Below are 17,698 nucleotides of genomic sequence, written 5' to 3' on the forward strand. Positions count from 1 at the left end.
GTAGACGTTGGTTACCCACCAAATGGCACAAAGTCCTGTACGCCTATTGTGAAAAGATTGCTGCCGGCCAGAGAAATTCGGTCCGCCCACAGCTTCTGAGCAGTTTTCACAGCTAATATGTCACAGTCAGGTTCAGGAGCAGGACTTTCATTCTGTGCCAACATGGAGTTAAACATCTGTTCAGCTAGTTTTATAATATACACACATCCAGATACAGATGTTATATAAAGAATTCCAGCCTACCATTAAAACGTTTATGAGGTTCTTCTCTATCCGAGATTTCTGGTCATCTTTCAGAGTTGAAGCTAATAGGAAGGAAGAAGGAAGAAAATTAGAACTATAAGACAGGCAAGTAAGCCCACTACCCCCATTTCAGGTATTAAAACCCTGCAGATAAATCTCTCTTCTTTTTTTTTTTCTTTTTTTTTGCGGTACGCGGGCCTCTCACTGCTGTGGCCTCTCCCGTTGCAGAGCACAGGCTCCGGACGCACAGGCTCAGCGGCCATGGCTCACGGGCCCAGCCGCTCCGTGGCACGTGGGATCTTCCCGGACCGGGGCACGAACCCGCGTCCCCTCCATCGGCAGGCGGACTGTCAACCACCGCGCCACCAGGGAAGCCCGATAAATCTCTCTTCTAAGATGGCTAAGCACAACTCTGGAAAACTGACAGCACAGCTTCCTAAAAGTCAGCCCCAATGCTTTATGTATGTGCGTTTGAACTCTATGTGAAAAATTATTTTATGTCATATTTTAAAAAGGCAGATTTTTCTCAACTACAATAAGACCTTCAACTCTAATAAGTTCCAATAAAGTATAAAACCTCTTCACTCCGCAAAGTGACTTGCATGTGATAACAGTACTACCAGATATTTGATACTGAATTATTCTTCCAATTTAAAGAAGCTTAAAGATGCTATGTAATTGTAAAGATTCAGAATTTTACTGAAAGAACATCGAGTTACCTCTTCCAAGGAGTTCTAGGGAATAAGTGATGTAATCTTTCAGTTGGGCCATGAGGTAGGAACACTTCAGAGCTGTGGTCAGTATAGACGTGAGCAGGGTCCACCATCCTTCACTCCGATAATCACACATCACATAATCGAGCAACCTGACAGAGGACAAAATGTCAGACGGGCCAAGACAGCTTCACGAGGAAGGGTTTGAATAGTTCATGGAGAAACTAAAATAAAAGTGCTTTACTCATTTTATATAAACTTCAGAAAATCTTACTGAAATAGTTTAACAGGTATTTTCACATTAGGTAAATGTGAGGTTTCCTTAGACTCTGATAATGACTGTACCTGCAGACAATACTCGAAAAAATATCACGGAAATGGTGTTTAATAGAAGTAGGAATAAATATGGAAATAATAAATCCTTCAATACAGATTTCCATGCTAATTCTGTTGCAAGAGAATCAGAATACTTGTAAAAATAAATAGTGAACAGAACTCACTTCAAAGCTTTGGTATAATCCTTTGCATAATAATATTCCTCTCCCATTTGAACCACTATAAAGGAAAAAAGACTGTATGAACATAATTTAAAATTACTCAAAGTTGCACAAAGTTGTGGCATGTTATGGATACCTACTCAGATGACTTTTCATTCTTGGACACTTATATTTCTTAAATTGTGCAACAGCATTGCTCAGAAGAGTTATTATTATTTCCTGTTAGAAAAGATAAAATGTGAAACATTCCAATAAAAATAATCTCATGTTTTCCTGGAATACTGTAAAAAATAGTTCATACTGGAAAAAAGACTTACAGAGTGAACAACACTTCTCTCCTTCAGCTGAATGGCAAGAATCCCCACCTTCTCTTTTTCAGGATCAGAAAGATCAAAACCTGTATAAGATAGGACACAACCCATTTTAGATAGCTCATTTAACACAAATCCTTCACACGAACACTGGACGGGTACACTCCCTGAGTCCTTCGTATACAATGTACTTAAGATTCTTAAACATTCTAGAATTCTAAAGATTCTAGCAGACAGCTTTATTAGCATGGAATCTTCTCTGTGGTCTCTGTTCTGAAGGGTAGTTACTGAGCTCTGTACTCTTTTGCCCAGTGGAATCAACCACCTCAAAAGTAATACCAATATCATTTTCTAGACAAAATACATTTCCTGTAGATTAAAGTAAATAATTTCTTAACAAAAAGTTTAATGGCCACAGAAATTGCTCAAATTAAGTGTGTATAAAACAAAAAAGATAGAGAAATCATTTTTAAGGTGGTTCAGGTAATGATGTTCTAAAATGTCAAACATAAAAAAATCGTTAAACTTAACTGGAATTAAAATATTTAAATAGACCAGAGTGGCTTACTAACTGTGTCATTTAAGACAACAGATGTCCAAATATTTTAGTCACATCTACATCTTTAATTATAAGTCATTCTAAGACGTAGTGATAAAAACAACACATTTTTAAAGTAGGTCTTAAAAAGTGTTTAAAAAGCACATATTTTTACCTCAACATATTTTTTTTTTTTTTGTGGTACGCGGGCCTCTCACTGTTGTGGCCTCTCCCATTGCGGAGCACAGGCTCCGGACGTGCAGGCTCAGCGGCCATGGCTCACGGGCCCAGCCGCTCCGTGGCATGTGGGATCTTCCCGGACCGGGGCATGAACCTGTGTCCCCTGCATCGGCAGGCGGACTCTCAACCACTGCGCCACCAGGGAAGCCCTACCTCAACATAATTTGTTATTATGTTGTGCAGCCATGGAAAAATTATGATAGCAACCTTGTGCTTTTGAGGTTGAGAGGAAGGGAAAGAGGAAAAAATTATTTACTTAGGATTCCTTGTCGCCATGGTCGCTGTCCATAGAAGTCAAGAACTCCTGTCTGTGTTTCTAGGGGATCAGGACTGGGGTGCGCTACAGAAGCCTGTAAATCAAAACACAGCCCATCAAGACCAACTCTCCCTTGATCTTTGTTAGAATAAAAAAGCTTTCATAAATATGAATAACACATTCAAATATCAAAGTTGTGAATATTTTAACATAAATTAAATTTCCATAAAATTAAACAAGAAATGTTTCATTTAATATTAGGTAGTCTTATAAAAATTAAATTGAATAAATCAACCTGATTCTGACAAATGATTTCATAGTAACTAACTGCTCTACATTTTCTTTTAATTTATACACCAGTAAAACTACATTACAAATTAAATTTGATGGTTATTCCATATGTATAAGTGTTTTTTGTGCAAATAAAAATAATGTTATAGGAGTTTTCAAAAGAAGACACTATTTTCCTTTTTTATTGCATGTGTATTAAGTCTTGGTATTGATGGGGGGAGGATACTTTTGGCACCAGAATTTACAAATTTATACTGCTTTTCTTTTTTATAACTTTTCCCTCTAAAACCTAAATGTAATACAAGTAATTGTTAAAAAAATGCAGAAAACGTCCAAAAGGAAAATGATAAAAATTTAAATTACCTATAGAGCTACTACCACGGTTAACAATGTATATACATTATTCTTCCAGATTTTGTATGCAAACGTTTATTCGTCATCAGCTGAAATAATTTTTCAACCTGCTTTTTTCTTTTAAATACATTCTGTATATCTCACCATATCATTAAAGATTCTTCCAAAATGTTATTTTTCTTGGCTGCCTGCTGTTCCACATTGTAACAGATTCCCTATAGCTGTTCACACTGTTATTTTTATTTTACATTACAATTAATAAATCTGTCAGAACAACTCTATAAATAAATTTTTTTTTTTTTTTTTTTTTTTTTTTTTTGCAGTATGCGGGCCTCTCACTGTTGTGGCCTCTCCCGTTGCGGAGCACAGGCTCCGGACGCGCAGGCTCAGCGGCCATGGCTCACGGGCCCAGCCGCTCCGCGGCATGTGGGATCTTCCCGGACCGGGGCACGAACCCGTGTCCCCTGCATCGGCAGGCGGACTCTCAACCACTGCGCCACCAGGGAAGCCCTATAAATAAATTTTAATACTTATCTCTTAGGATCTCTTATCTGTCTTAGGCTTCCTGAATATGAAATTCTGGGTCAAAAGAAAGGCATGATTTTGAGGCTTCTTAATTTATTACTTGACAGAATATTATTTTACATTCCAGCCAATATTTGCTAATGCCCATTTTCTCATAGCCATACAAGACCCAGTTTTAATCACCTTTTAAAATACTGTGCTCAAATATAATATGCCAAACTTTTAAAATATAATACATGCAATGAAATTATACATCATATACAAATAACATGGTAGAAAATAGTCTAGGTATATCATGATTTAAGGGGAAAAAAATCCAAGCATTTAAAGTACTAATATGCAAACTGTTTTTTTTTTTTTGAAGTTTTTTAAGTAGCACTGTTGTTAAAATTCACCTATCTTCAGAGAAGAAATCTGAGGTTTTAAGTGAAAATAAACTGATATAACTATGTGAATGTAAATATCTCTATCTATATACACACACCATGTTCTTATTTTAAAGGTGCTTATGGGGAAACTGGTATTTAAATATAATCATCCAAGAGAAAGGCAAAATGAAATGTCAAGTTTAAGAAAATATGCAGTTAACATTCTCAAATAGATTCTTTAGAGTTTTCCATGGAGAACCCCAGGAAGAGAAAGAAGGCCAATGTTATGCTCTCCAGTGGGTCAACATAAAGCACATTTCTCAGTGTCCTTCAAACTCTAGCAGTGATCACAGAAACGAAACAATGGATTTACAGTATGGCATGGACTAAACTGTGGCTTTTATTTTAAAGTAACTTTCTCTCCTCTAAATCACTGACTTATCGCTAATCATAAATCAGTTCTTCAAAGAAAAACTTCTGCTTAATTCACAGGTGAAAATAGAGTACTCAGGCTAAAACCGAAAATAATCCTAATTCCTGAAAATATAAAAGATAAAAACTTGTTACATGCAAAGGCTTGGAAAAAATTATCAACACCAATCAGCATTATCTTCTTTCAAGAGAAGGTTAATAGATTTCCTAAATGCCAGCTAATACAGGAGTCAGTGACTTACTTCATGGTTACAGAGGGTTTTCGTAAGCTGTTTCCGCTCCTGGGCATAGTATGCTGCCTGCTGGTAATAGAAACCAGGATTCTGAGTTTGAATAGCTGTCAACCCCAACTTGATAGCTTCATCAAATAAATCTCCAAAGGCCTGGAATCTTAAAGAAAAAAAAAATCAAGAAATAAAAAAATGGAATGAAAAAGAAAAAGGAAAGAAAAAGCAGCTTACTTCTAGTAGTTATTCATCCAGGAACCATAACCTCAGCAGACTGTATCAAAATAATGCTACTGCTGAACTATTAATTGTGGGGATTTCATTGTAAATACTAACACACTAATCGTAGGTTACAGAAAAATTCTTTAAGTCATCTCCTCTGTGTTAGCAGGTCTTTATAAATATACCATCAAGCCAGATGTCAACATAGTTCCCACCACTCAAATACATCCATGTTTCTGGGAAAATTTTCATTTTAGCAATTTTTAGTCATCAGTCTCAGAGGGCAAGTTCCATGTCAGTAGGGATACTGTCTATTCACTGCTATATTCTCGGTGTCTAGACACATGGTGGAAACTTGATATATATATATATTGAATGAAAGAGATGGTCCCAGGAACTAGCTAATTTCCATTAAGAAACTGTATGAATCAGTATCTACCATTACTGGGAACATACTTATGGTGGATCATTAAAAACCTACTTACTGACAAAAATCTTAGTTCGATTTAGAACCAAAGTCCATGCTTACTCCATTCCTCCAAACCCCAAGTATTTGTTTAAAAAACATTCTGAAAATATAATTTAAAACATACTGTTTAGACATCCATGCAGCATGCTCAAAAGACAACTCTGCACTTCCGATTTTTTTCTTACACAAGTCGATGTGCTTTCGGAACTGAGCAATTGCGTCCAGTGGGGTGTTGTGCTGAAAACACAGCCTACAGATCTGGAAGATGTAAAATCAACCCCAAAGTAAAGAAGAAAACCAAAGTCAAAAGGCGTATTCATTTAAAAATATATAAAAATTGAGACTAACTTTAAAAAGAGTATGGAATTTCCTTCTCTGAAGTTCAGTAGAACTGAAGTGCAACAGAACTGATTTTCTCTATTACAAAGGTTATGCTAAAAACAGAGGATGTCCCTTTGATTCATGAATAAAATTATTCACTATTTGTGATGAATCTATTCTATACCTTACAAAGTTTTTTAAAGTATAGAATAAAGAAATATTAAACCCAATGAAGAGCATAAAGACGGGCAAAAATGAAGTATTTGCAACAGGTAACTGAGAAAGGACAGATTAACTTTCTAGTTTTAGAACTGTCAGAAAGCAAAAGATTTTTTGTAGAACAATTAGAGCACAGTAGACTCCATATCAAACAAGGATTACAGAAATTCTTGAAAAATTATCTGGGATGTTATTTCAAAGTAATAATCTATATGTATGTAGGGTAAATGAAAAAAAAAGAAGAAACAAAGCCTAAATTTATTTCCACATGCTTATTACCACTTTTAATTTTATTTTTTCAGGTATAAGGGAATACATGAAAAGTTAAATCTCTCATCCATCCCTGTCCCTCAGCCATCCAATTCCCCTCTCTAGAGGCAACAAGCTCCCAGCATACATTTGGTGATATATTCTGTCCACAGACAAGTATGTGCATTTACAAATAAACTATTATTTTTATACAAATAGCATCACACTAAATATGCTGCTTTGTGCCTTACTTTTGTCACCTAACAATATACCTTGGATATCATTCCATTTCAATGCACGGAGCTGCTTCATTCTCGATAGTTGTATAATATTTCGTTGTTTGGAGTTATAATTTATATTGACCAGTCAGTTATTGTGGGGTTGTTTCCAACCTTTTCCTATTACAAGAGGCAATAAATATCCTTACATATGTGATTTGCAAGTCTTAGCACATATGTGGGATAAATTTCCCAAAATGGAATTGCTAGGTCAAAAGGAATATCCACTTTAAATCTGCACTGTCATTGCAAAAATAGCCTCTATAGAAGCTGTACCAATTTACACTTACACATGCAGTGAACAAAGTGTCCCTCTACCCTTACATCACTAACCCAGTGCCAGCCTCTTGAAAAGATGAGTGTGGAAAGATTAAAAGCAAAAGACAAAGCCTCATCTGCCTTCTGGGGGTGTCTATTTCTACCATATACAACTTTAAAATGCTCACATAACAGATATAAAAGTTTTCTCTAAGGGGAATAGGTACACCTTTTCTATGGCTGGCCATTAAACCAAGGAAGGCTTACCCAGTTCTAATAAGTTGCAGCTTCTAAAATTCAATACTGTAGGCAGCTTTCTTCTCACTCCCTCCTGCACCCACTTAAAAACAAACAAAAGACCCTCCTCAAGGAGTTTTACCAAGATAAAACTCCTCTAAATGAGAACTCTGGGACCATAGCTCAAAACCAAGCATTACAATTAGGCTGCTAAGAACCAGGGTGCTCCTGGAGATAAAGGACATAAAATAGCATAGCATAATTCATCAAATACTCACTTTTCAGAGCAAGTGAGTCATCTGGATTTCCAAACTTTAAAAAGATACTCCAATATTTAAAGCCAAATTTTGTTTATTTGGAAGTAGAACTATTACCTTGTAGTTTATAAATCCTGCCATGGTCTTAATTTCCAGAATATTAGTTTCATGGGCTCTCAATTCATGTACAAGATTATAGGCAGTCCTGTAATTCCTAATATAGACATGGGGAAGGTAGTTAATTATGATATAAATTAATTTTAAGAAAAGATTCCTAAGAGCAAAATTATTAGAAATAACAGAAACAATATTTACTCAACATTTCTTAGCACTCAACAGCTCAATAATAACATATACATAACAATCTCTGATGTCCTGAAAAATGATATATTGATTCACTATGTGTGGGAGGAATCAATGACTTTTCTCTAAGAACAGAACCACTGTACACTGCTGTCATTAACATCTGCCTATAACTGATAGGAGTTCAGCTGCAAAATGAAAGTGGAAAAGTGTCCAGAGTTACATGACAAAATTAACATTGTTAAAAACAATTAGTATTTTTTAAAAGTACCATGTTGAGCTTCTCAAATAGAAATTGTATTAGCGAAGAAGGTGCTATCAAGACAGAGATGGGTCAACAGCTTTAAACCCAAGTATCTCCACAACTGAAACGGGTGTCACTGGTCTCGGGTACGGGCTGCAGTGCGGATACCCTCAGGGCAGCTAGCGCTGAAGGAAAGAATAGTGTGAGAAAGGCAAGTCTGATAGAAGATGGAAGGTGATGAGAAAATCTCAGTCTTCTCCAAAGAAAAGTGTTTGCTCCTAACTTCTCCACGTAACATTTTTCTTTCCAGAACTGTGTTTGAACAGAATTGGAATTGAGGGTGTTTCACTAATACCACAGATAAAAAATGAACTACACTAAAACCAACTAAAACTATATGAAGTTTGAGATTTATAGAACACAATTTGGTGCTTAGCACCTCATTAGCAACAAAAGAGAGGAGGTTTCTGCAATATTCCTCTGAATGACAGACTTATTTATTTCTCTGTTCCACCCTCCCATGTATATTTAGCCTCTCCCCAGTTTTAGGATATATAGCTGGTTTTTATCCTTTTGCTACACTGGCACTGTTAATCTTAAAAAACTGAGTTAAAGCTAGAAAGAGATGTTTTATTAAATTGTGTTTAGTAAATTAAAAGCAAAGGGATAAAATGCCTAACCACTGCCAACACATCTGCAACTACTCTTCAAAGCTCTAAGCAGAGCCTTAGAATGAAAAATGGGACTTCCCTGGTGGCGCAGTGGTTAAGAATCTGCCTGCCAATGCAGGGGACACAGGTTCGAGCCCTGGTCAGGGAAGATCCAACATGCTGTGGAGCAACTAAGCCTGTGTGCCACAACTACTGAGCCTGTGTGCCGCAACTACTGAAGCCTGCATGCCTAGAGCCCATGCTCCGCAACAAGAGGAGCCCACTGCAATGAGAAGCCCGCGCACCGTAACAAAGAATAGCCCCCGCTCGCCGCAACTAGAGAAAAGTCTGTGTGCAGCAACGAAGACCCAATGCAGCCAAAAATAAATAAATTTTAAAAAGAATGAAAAATGATGCTACTGGCAGGTATTATAAACTGAAAAAAAATTAAGAAATTCAGTCTGATTCAGATAATGTTTAATACACATGAAACTTTGAAAATCAGTCTTAACACAAGGATTTTACTGAGTATACAAAGAAGAAGTAGGTAACAGAATGGGAAAAATTTTAATATGTTTCTTTAGATCATGAAATTTAATTAAATTATACCAGAAAGCTTTCGGACACTATAAAATTTACTTCTGATAATAAAATGGATATATTTTTTAAAAGCTCAAATATATTCCATTTAACTAGAAAAATTAAAGTGAATATTACAAACCTGACTCTAACCAACATAAACATTTTAAACTTAAAGTTTGGTTGAGATTCAGAAATTGCCACTACTATGTTATTGTTAACATAAAGAAAAAATTAGTTTGACAACTGTTAGAAACTTACTTCAGAGCATTTTGTGTATCTTGTTTCAACTCACTGAAGAAAGCTATTTTGAACTGATGTCTAACAAATAAAAGCTGAAAAGAAGAATGGAAAAAAATATCATTATTACATATATTCTCTTAAAAATGTAAAAATTACAATAATGTTTAAGAGGAGACCTAAAAGTATGAAGGCAAATATCCAAAATTAAAGTTCAAGAATTATTCCAGTAAACAAGTGTAGTTAAGAAGGCTACCAAAATCTGTCTTCAAGAGCTTTAAAGGCAAAGAGGACAAAAGACAAAATAGTTTTTAAACGCTTTAAAAAAAAACTTCAAAAGCACAGAAGCCATTTAAAGACATCAAAGTATTAAAGACATTAAATCATCTCCTCAAAAATAATCAACGATGAATAATCTACTCTAGAATGCCGCTATTATTTCCTTCTTTAGGAAAAGACACGTACCTGGTGTGTTGTTTTATTCAAAAATTCTTTATGAGATTTCACTCTTCTAATCTCAGTGTAGTAATAAGTCTGTGCATGTTCATAAAAGGCGTTTTCTAATCTGTTAAAAGAGACCAACATTCAGTGGGCTTCCCTGGTGGTGCAGTGGTTGAGAGTCCACCTGCCGATGCAGGGGACACGGGTTCGTGCCCCGGTCCGGGAAGATCCCACGTGCCGCGGAGGGGCTGGGCCCGTAAGCCATGGCCGCTGAGCCTGTGCGTCCAGAGCCTGTGCTCCGCAACGGGAGAGGCCACAGCAGTGAGAGGCCCGCATACCGCAAAAAAAAAAAAGACCAACATTCAAACACTGAAGTTATTTTAAACCAAAGTGTTTCAAGAATCATATTTATAAGACCTGAAAGTAAAATCCTGACAGAGATAATGTCTGCTTTACTTCATGATTAAGATAAAAAGTAAAGCAAAATATAAGCTAAATTTTTAGATTAAAAAATCTAAAAAGAAGACCCACCAAAAGCCATTTAAAATTTTACAATCTAAGAAATAACTGATAAAAATAACTTTCTTGTAATTTGTAAAACTTAGGTAATCACTAATAATCTCCTATTATTTTATAATTTTATAAGTATGAAAGAAACAAATATCTAATACTCAACTAGATTCAATTACCTTTTGTGACTCTGACATTTAGGGTTTAAAGATTAAGGAAAATAATGGGAAAAGGACCAAAAATGAGAACTGGCAAATGAGGTGAAAATAACATTTGTATAAATTAAATCCTGCTTCATTCTATAACTATGAGACTACAGAGGAACCAAGAAAATTTGCCCAGAGATGGATAAACAACTCAAAGTTCTGTTTGTGAAAATAAGTACATATCAGAAGTATCTTCCTAGGGCATGAAAGAAAGCTGAATTCAAAGTCAGATAAGGATTGAACTTCAAGGTTCTTCCTCCTCAGAATAAAACAGAGTTCTGAAGCTGCATTCAAAGGGTTTAAATACATCTAAGAAAAATATGTAAAAAAATGAAATAAAATGGAATAGTCAAAACTTAAAAGATTCAGTATATATTCTAGGTTATTTACCTTATAATATAGCCCACAAGGTGGTCCGTATGGGGCAGTACAAACAAAGACTTCCCCGAGAGTTCACATGCATTGCACAAGGCTGCAGCCCTTTCTGAAGCAATGACATCTTCTCCTGTTGACAACAAGTGCCATAAAGAGAGAAAATAATTAATGCATTTTTTCTAAATGGACATTTCCCCAAATCAGGACAATGTAATTAAGAAAAAAAACCCAAACCACTTTTCACCACGTCTGTAAGACCCCTGGAATCCTTGAGAGCTCTGTGGGGTGCTTAGAAGTTACACAGTACATATATGTTAGGAGAAAACTGGAATTTTCTACTAGGCCAAGACAGGCCGAGTAATGCCAACAGATATACCGCATAACTGTAACTAAAAATGGAAGCAACAGTTCATGAAAGTTGTTTCCAAAACTATTTAAGATGCTTCAAGTTTCAAGATAGAAACAAAAATAGTATTTTGGCTTCTAAAGTCTGAGATGGTAGAAGAAATACGCATTTGAAACCAGGACATTTTCTTATAGGAAACTAGAAATCCTGCAGCATTTTTCTTTGCTCTATTGCAAATTAAGAAAAAAATATTACGTAAGGAATATAATTTCAAATAGATCTCAGATAAGCAAAAAACCTTCTTTTTTAAAAATCAAGTGAATAACTCTTTTGTCAATTGACATGTGCCTCCCTGGAGGGAAGGGGAACCAGGCAGCAGGACTTGAGAAGATCTACACTCTTTAATGTTTTTAATTTTTAAAATAAGCATTTACTCATGCATTACTGGTACTTTTTAAAGTTAACACACCATATTTCCCATAACTGAATGCATGAAAGATTTCAACATTAAAAACTATGCCTCCTGGTAATAAGAATTGGGAGGATACACAAATCAATTAGTTATTAATTAACCTTTTGCTACCTGGGGGCAAAGGGGTTTTCTTCTGAATCAGAACCACTGCAACTTTTGTGTTTCTCCCTTGTAAACTCTGCCTGCAGTGGAAAAATAACAATAAAATTAATTAAGTAATTAAACTGTTTTAACTTAAAAAATGTATTCAAGACTACATAAAATACAAGCTTGACAATTCAAAGAAAAACAAACTGCAACTTAAAAACCCCAAGATTGGGGGAACTCTTTTCCTACATACAAAGAAACACACATGCCACAATGATTTAAAATTTAAAAGTATAATCTCAGATCAAGCTTCTGTTCCTTACAAAAACCTGCTTTAAAGGCAAAAGTTTAACATATACTTCAATGTAAAAGTTACACTGCAACTTATTTCTTTATAGTGATATATTAGTCATCCAAAAGAATTACTTTGAAATAAATGGTGATAAAGCAAAAAGTGTTTTATGAGACTAAACAGCAAATCACTATATCTCCCCCCCAAAAAAAATTATAAATGCAAGAAAAAGCATTTGGAACTTCAGGTCAATTTGTCTTAGAAATTTCTTCACATTGCTTACCATTCCTTAAGTTAATATTAATGCTACCTGTTGGAAGTGAACAGGTTTCATTGGAGGCCAGTGATCCCCAAATGACCACTGCAGACTTAACGGCACTCAGCTGCCTTCGATAAATGTCAGTAAACTCCAGATGTGAGTTTGACCCCACACAGTCAACCTGACAAACGGGACATACCTAACTATTTCCACTCTGGTCGCGCACTCAGACTGCTTTTCTTTCCACTGGGGCTCATCCCAGTCTAGTTCGTAGAACACAACCACCAGGGCTGGCACCAGATTCAGATGTTTATTCATCCAGCCTGTCTTTAGGATCCCTTTGGGAATGTACCATTCATACGAAGTTCTCTGCAAACATTAGCCAAAGTTGAAAAGAGGTATTCTGACAACAAGAGCAGCAGAAATCACCTGTTATGGAGTGCAGGCACTTTCTCTGTATTTATCTCATTCAGTATACACACGCCGCATTTCTAAGATGAGGACGTTCAGGCCTACAGAGATCAGGTAAGAGCCAGCAAGTACTGGAGGTAGAATCTCAACCCTAGAGCCAGTACCGTTTCCATTTAAAGACTGACCAAAGCCAAAGCATTTCTAATGATGTCAAGGCTTTCAAATACCCTGGAAGTAAACAGCCTTCTTCCCAATAAATTCTACTTATATTCCTCCCCATCCCAGATTCCGTTCTTGTAAAAGCTGCTCAAATATTCTCTAAAACCCAATATGGCTTCATCTGCTTCAGAGTCGTGTCACCAGGATGGCATTACACCTCACTTGTGGGTGAAAGAAAAAAATGAAGGACAATTCTTAAATACAGAAGCGTAAGGGCAGTCACTGGGGGTCAGCGCTAAGTGCCACGTCGTGGGGAGGGGATGCCCTGAAGAAGCCGGGTGAAATCTCAAACTACCCCCAAAGCACCCACACTGGCCAGACTACTCCAGTTCACGCTGGTCCAACGGTTATTCCACGTGAGGAAAGAGAGGACAGGAAGGAAGTCTGACACAAAACACCTTGGGAACTCAGGAGAGAACCAGGAGGAAAATGAGGATTCTGAAGAATGAATCCAGGAGGAAAAGGGTGAGTCCTGCTGGGTCGCTGGGCTTCCTTGACACAAACACCGCATTAAAAGTAGTGTGTAAGAGCCAGGGGTGCTATTGCTCCCACAGTTTCAGAGAAAGCTCATAGTTCCTGGCGCTGGATATATGAAACTGTGTCTGTGGTGTGTGAGTCTCAAACACATGCAAAAGAATCAGCAGGTGACCAAATCTACAGGTCCTATGCTCCCCCGAGTTTAACTGAGGACAGCCAGTATTGACATGCTTAATAAACACCCCAGGTGATGATATACTTGGTCCAAAGACCAGTCTGTCAGAAACATTGCTCTAGGGGGAAAAAAAAGTAGGCAGTTTATTTTAATCAATGTGTCTTATTAACTGACTTTCAGACCAACCTGAAAAGATTACAATAAATGACAAATCAGTCAATGTACACAACTTTCTTAAAAAGCAAATTGACATAATAAGCAATACACGTGTATGAGCTGCTATTATTAATTCATACTATCATCATTCTAAGTATTTTTTTCTAAGTAAATCAGAGTCTCTACCATGATGTTCATTCTAAAAGTCAGTTTTGAACTTAATACCCCTCCTATTCCACACTGAATAAACTGTTTTAGTTTATGTAGAACTCATCAAGGACAGAGAGTATGTATTATTTAAATTTCTATCACCAGCCTGTTGCATAGTTCCAGGTACTCTAAACCAAAGCAAGTGCTCAAAATATGTCTGTGAAATCAAACCAAGCTGCAGAGACTATGGATTTTATAATGACACTGGCAATGGTGAGACCTTCCTTTTAGAGAGGCCTTTGTTAAAATTATGGAGCCTTGGGGTCTCTTTTTAACAACAAATAAAAAATGGAAAACCTAGGCTCATAGGATAGAAAGCTTAATAATTATAAAGTAATTATTCTTCTGGAGTAAAAAAAAAAAGGGATTATTAGATACATCTGTAGCATATTACATACAGGAAAACGTCTGGAGTTTTCTTCATGCACCACTATAACCATACCCTTGATAAACTCAGGGGTTTTCCTGCACAGATATAGGAACAGAAAAGATACACACATGCAAAGAAAGAGACAGACGGAGAAGGAGAGTCCCCTTGCAATCATAATGTCATTACCTTGGGTCTACATTTGGGATACTCATGGTCACCTGGGAGCACCTTGAAAGAAATCGGTACCCGATCAGCCCTCCGATTGGCACAGAAAGCATCCCAGACAGCTCGATGGACAGCATTATAAACCACATCCAGGCCTGTGAGAGTAACAAAAGCCATAGGCCGACAACATAATTCCACAGGGAAGTCCCATTGTGTGGGGCTCATGTTCAAGGTGTCAGGAAAATTCTGAAATACAAATGTTAATACGTTAATAATTAATTTCTTAAAAGCCCACATCCACATCTAACATATGAACCTCCACCATTTGTAAAACATTACAAAAAGACGAAAGTCTTTGAGTGTCTACAAACTGTCAAGCAAATCCAAAAGAAGAGAGCAAAAGGGCAAACTTTAATTCTTGAATTGGACCTATTAAAATTTAATAACTATTGGTATAATATTTTTAAAAATCTTTCATATACAAGGGTTCCAGTCAACTTTAAGACAAATCACTATTTCCAGTAACATCTCAAAACCACACAAAACTTTGGGATAAACAGACCAGGAAAGCAGGAGGGTGATCAAACTTCTGATTTCAGTTATAAAGAAAAACAACGATTGATTTACATATATAATAAAGTGCAACTATCTCTAATTTCTCTGTAATTGCTAACATCTAATTTCTGATTTCCTGAGATATCATTAAAATAATATGCTAATTATCTAAGTAGCTATGTTTTCTCATTTCTCCACAATTAATACAAATGTACTACTTAAAGGAAAATCTACAAGGGAAAAGCTAATAATGAATGGAAACCTCTAGGAGGACATGTTTCTACTGTGCCCTTTAGCTGAGAAGCGGTCTATATCAATCCAAGATGCACTACGTTTTGAAAAGCAATTATATAAAAGTGTTTATTGCGAACAAAATTATTATATTTTAAGAATAATTTCTCATTTTCAAAAACATGTATCACATGGTTGGTTTAAAAGGTGATCTCCACCAGTATATCATACAGGACTCAAATACAACTTCTGTGAGAAGTTAGGAGCACTTAGGCCACCACTTGATTGGCAAAACAGTATTTTTAACTGAAAAGTTAATTTAGTAAAGACTATTAGGCTTCTCACACTTAAGTACTGACGGAACAATGGGTACTAGATAATTGGTTTGCAAAGTCTATCAGAAACGACAAATGTCCACAATAGACAGAAGTTTTAGAAATGCTTAAACAGATATTCTGAGGACAGGATTAAGGTACGAGGGCAAAGGACTGCATGTTCAGAAACAGATTCTAGTACTAGTGAATTTGGGGTGAAAATAAAAAAGAGATGGGTCAAAACACAATTTAGGTACCACTGCTTGATCCCAAAGAGTCTAGATTAGAGCCCTAAATACCCACTTCCTTTAATAACCCCAGAGGCGCAAGAGAATTCGCCGTGTCCTTTGAATATGGAGTGGAAATAAGGGGAGACAGAAATTACGTTTAAATCACTTAAAATCACAATCCTGTCCAAGAGAAATATAATATAAACTACATAAATAATTAAAAATTTTCCAGTAGTCACATTAAAAAAGTAAAGAAAGGGATGAAATTCATTTTAATAATATTCTACTTAACCAATATGTCCAAAATATTATCATCAATTCAACATTACTATAAAAGTTATTAAGATGTTTTACGTTTTTTAATACTATGTCTCCAAAGTCGTGTGTATTGTACACTCAGAGCACATCTAGCCTATTTCAAATGCTCAATAGCTACCTATGGCGACTGGCTACTATACCAGACAGTGCAGCTCTAAATTACGGTAACTCTGTCCCAAAATAACTGTACGAAAACTGTATCAGAAATTCTTGCCACATTGTACCTTAAAAGCTTTGGCATTTGAAATGGTTGTGCCTATTCGGTGGCAAAAAATGGGAAGAATATCAGCAAAGGACAAGTGCAGAGGTTGTATGGATCTCGATGACAGCCTATAGGAGAAATTTCCAGATCTCCTGGAAAAAAACCAATGAAGCAACTAACCAAACCATGACCTGGAAGGAGGTGCAGAAGTAGGAAGCGAACACTCTGGATGGGAGATCGTGTAGTGCAATGGAAGTCGTCTGGAAGCTGGCGTGGTCATAAAATTATAAGGAAGACTCTTAGAAATAATGACGGACTGCAAAGAAAGGTGACCTAATGAAAGTGACAGGTTAAAAAAAATAATGCAGTCACTATTTTTTAATTAACGGAGGTTCGGGATGCAGGACACAAGGCCAGTAAGGATGGGATTCAAAGATGTCCAACTACAAAACAATCAAAAGAGGAAAGACAGTTTGGGGCCGGGATGGCGAAACAAAAGCTGATGCTAAGGATGCGAAGCAACTGCCCAACTTAGGAAAGGATACCGCCCCAGGGTCGCAGAATCCTGCTCCGGTAGCTCCAATGAAGAAACGCTGCAGCTCTAAAGGCAGACGCTATCTTCCTCCACTCCTCCCCTACCCCCCCCTTAAACCTGGAGTCCCTAGAAATAGGTGTGTCTTTTCTTTAGAAGCTGAAAGAGAAATGCACTCGCTGATGCTGTACGAAATCACAGGCCCCCCAAACCAGCATCGTTACGCGCTAGCAATCTCTGTCGGCGGTCTCGCCCGGCCCCACTGGTCTCCCGACCCGGACTCACCCAGGCCGCACGCCCCGAGCCCGCTGCAGCTGTGGCCGGTCGCCGCCAGCCAGGGGAGAACCAGGGGAAGCAGGCGGGGGGGTGTGGGTGTCACAAAACGCCGGGGGCCGTCCCTACCACCACCACCGCCCCTGATCCGGTGCCCACAAGCGAGACTTCCCAGGGCCCATCCGCGCAGGCACAGGAAGCACTTTCTGGGCTTGACCGACAGCGCCCTAGGCCAATCTCCGTCCCGGAACTCTACGCTGCTCCACGAAACGTAAGGAAGACGCTCCGCTTCCTAGAGGAGCAGGAGCTGGGGGCGGGGAGAGAAGGAGCCAATAGGAGAAGCGAGAGGGA

General features: G+C 37.3%; 1 protein-coding gene across 4 annotated transcripts in view; it reads right to left on the bottom strand.

Annotated features, from left to right (window-relative positions):
• TRAPPC11 (trafficking protein particle complex subunit 11) overlaps positions 1 to 17,554 on the bottom strand; it is a 40,185-nt gene extending 22,631 nt beyond the window's left edge. The window contains exons 1-17 of one of the 4 annotated variants that reach the window (XM_033409197.2): positions 16,565 to 16,589; positions 14,714 to 14,938; positions 12,709 to 12,878; positions 11,983 to 12,053; positions 11,069 to 11,183; positions 9,987 to 10,086; positions 9,543 to 9,616; positions 7,623 to 7,719; positions 5,811 to 5,944; positions 5,011 to 5,158; positions 2,799 to 2,892; positions 1,771 to 1,850; positions 1,594 to 1,672; positions 1,457 to 1,511; positions 963 to 1,108; positions 244 to 305; positions 20 to 176 (exon numbers count right to left, since the gene is read on the bottom strand). In XM_033409197.2, coding sequence (XP_033265088.1) covers positions 20 to 176; positions 244 to 305; positions 963 to 1,108; positions 1,457 to 1,511; positions 1,594 to 1,672; positions 1,771 to 1,850; positions 2,799 to 2,892; positions 5,011 to 5,158; positions 5,811 to 5,944; positions 7,623 to 7,719; positions 9,543 to 9,616; positions 9,987 to 10,086; positions 11,069 to 11,183; positions 11,983 to 12,053; positions 12,709 to 12,878; positions 14,714 to 14,917 — 1,786 coding nt within the window. In that variant the 5' untranslated portion in view covers positions 14,918 to 14,938; positions 16,565 to 16,589. Of the gene's footprint in view, positions 1 to 19; positions 177 to 243; positions 306 to 962; positions 1,109 to 1,456; positions 1,512 to 1,593; positions 1,673 to 1,770; positions 1,851 to 2,798; positions 2,893 to 5,010; positions 5,159 to 5,810; positions 5,945 to 7,622; positions 7,720 to 9,542; positions 9,617 to 9,986; positions 10,087 to 11,068; positions 11,184 to 11,982; positions 12,054 to 12,708; positions 12,879 to 14,713; positions 14,939 to 16,564; positions 16,590 to 17,359 lie in introns of those variants that run through there. The other 3 variants (XM_049704307.1, XM_033409198.2, XM_033409199.2) reach the window with 3 other exon arrangements.
• Positions 17,555 to 17,698: the final 144 nt, after the last annotated feature.

Source organism: Orcinus orca, chromosome 21 (assembly GCF_937001465.1).
Source record: "Orcinus orca chromosome 21, mOrcOrc1.1, whole genome shotgun sequence".
Taxonomy (NCBI): Eukaryota; Metazoa; Chordata; class Mammalia; order Artiodactyla; family Delphinidae; genus Orcinus; species Orcinus orca.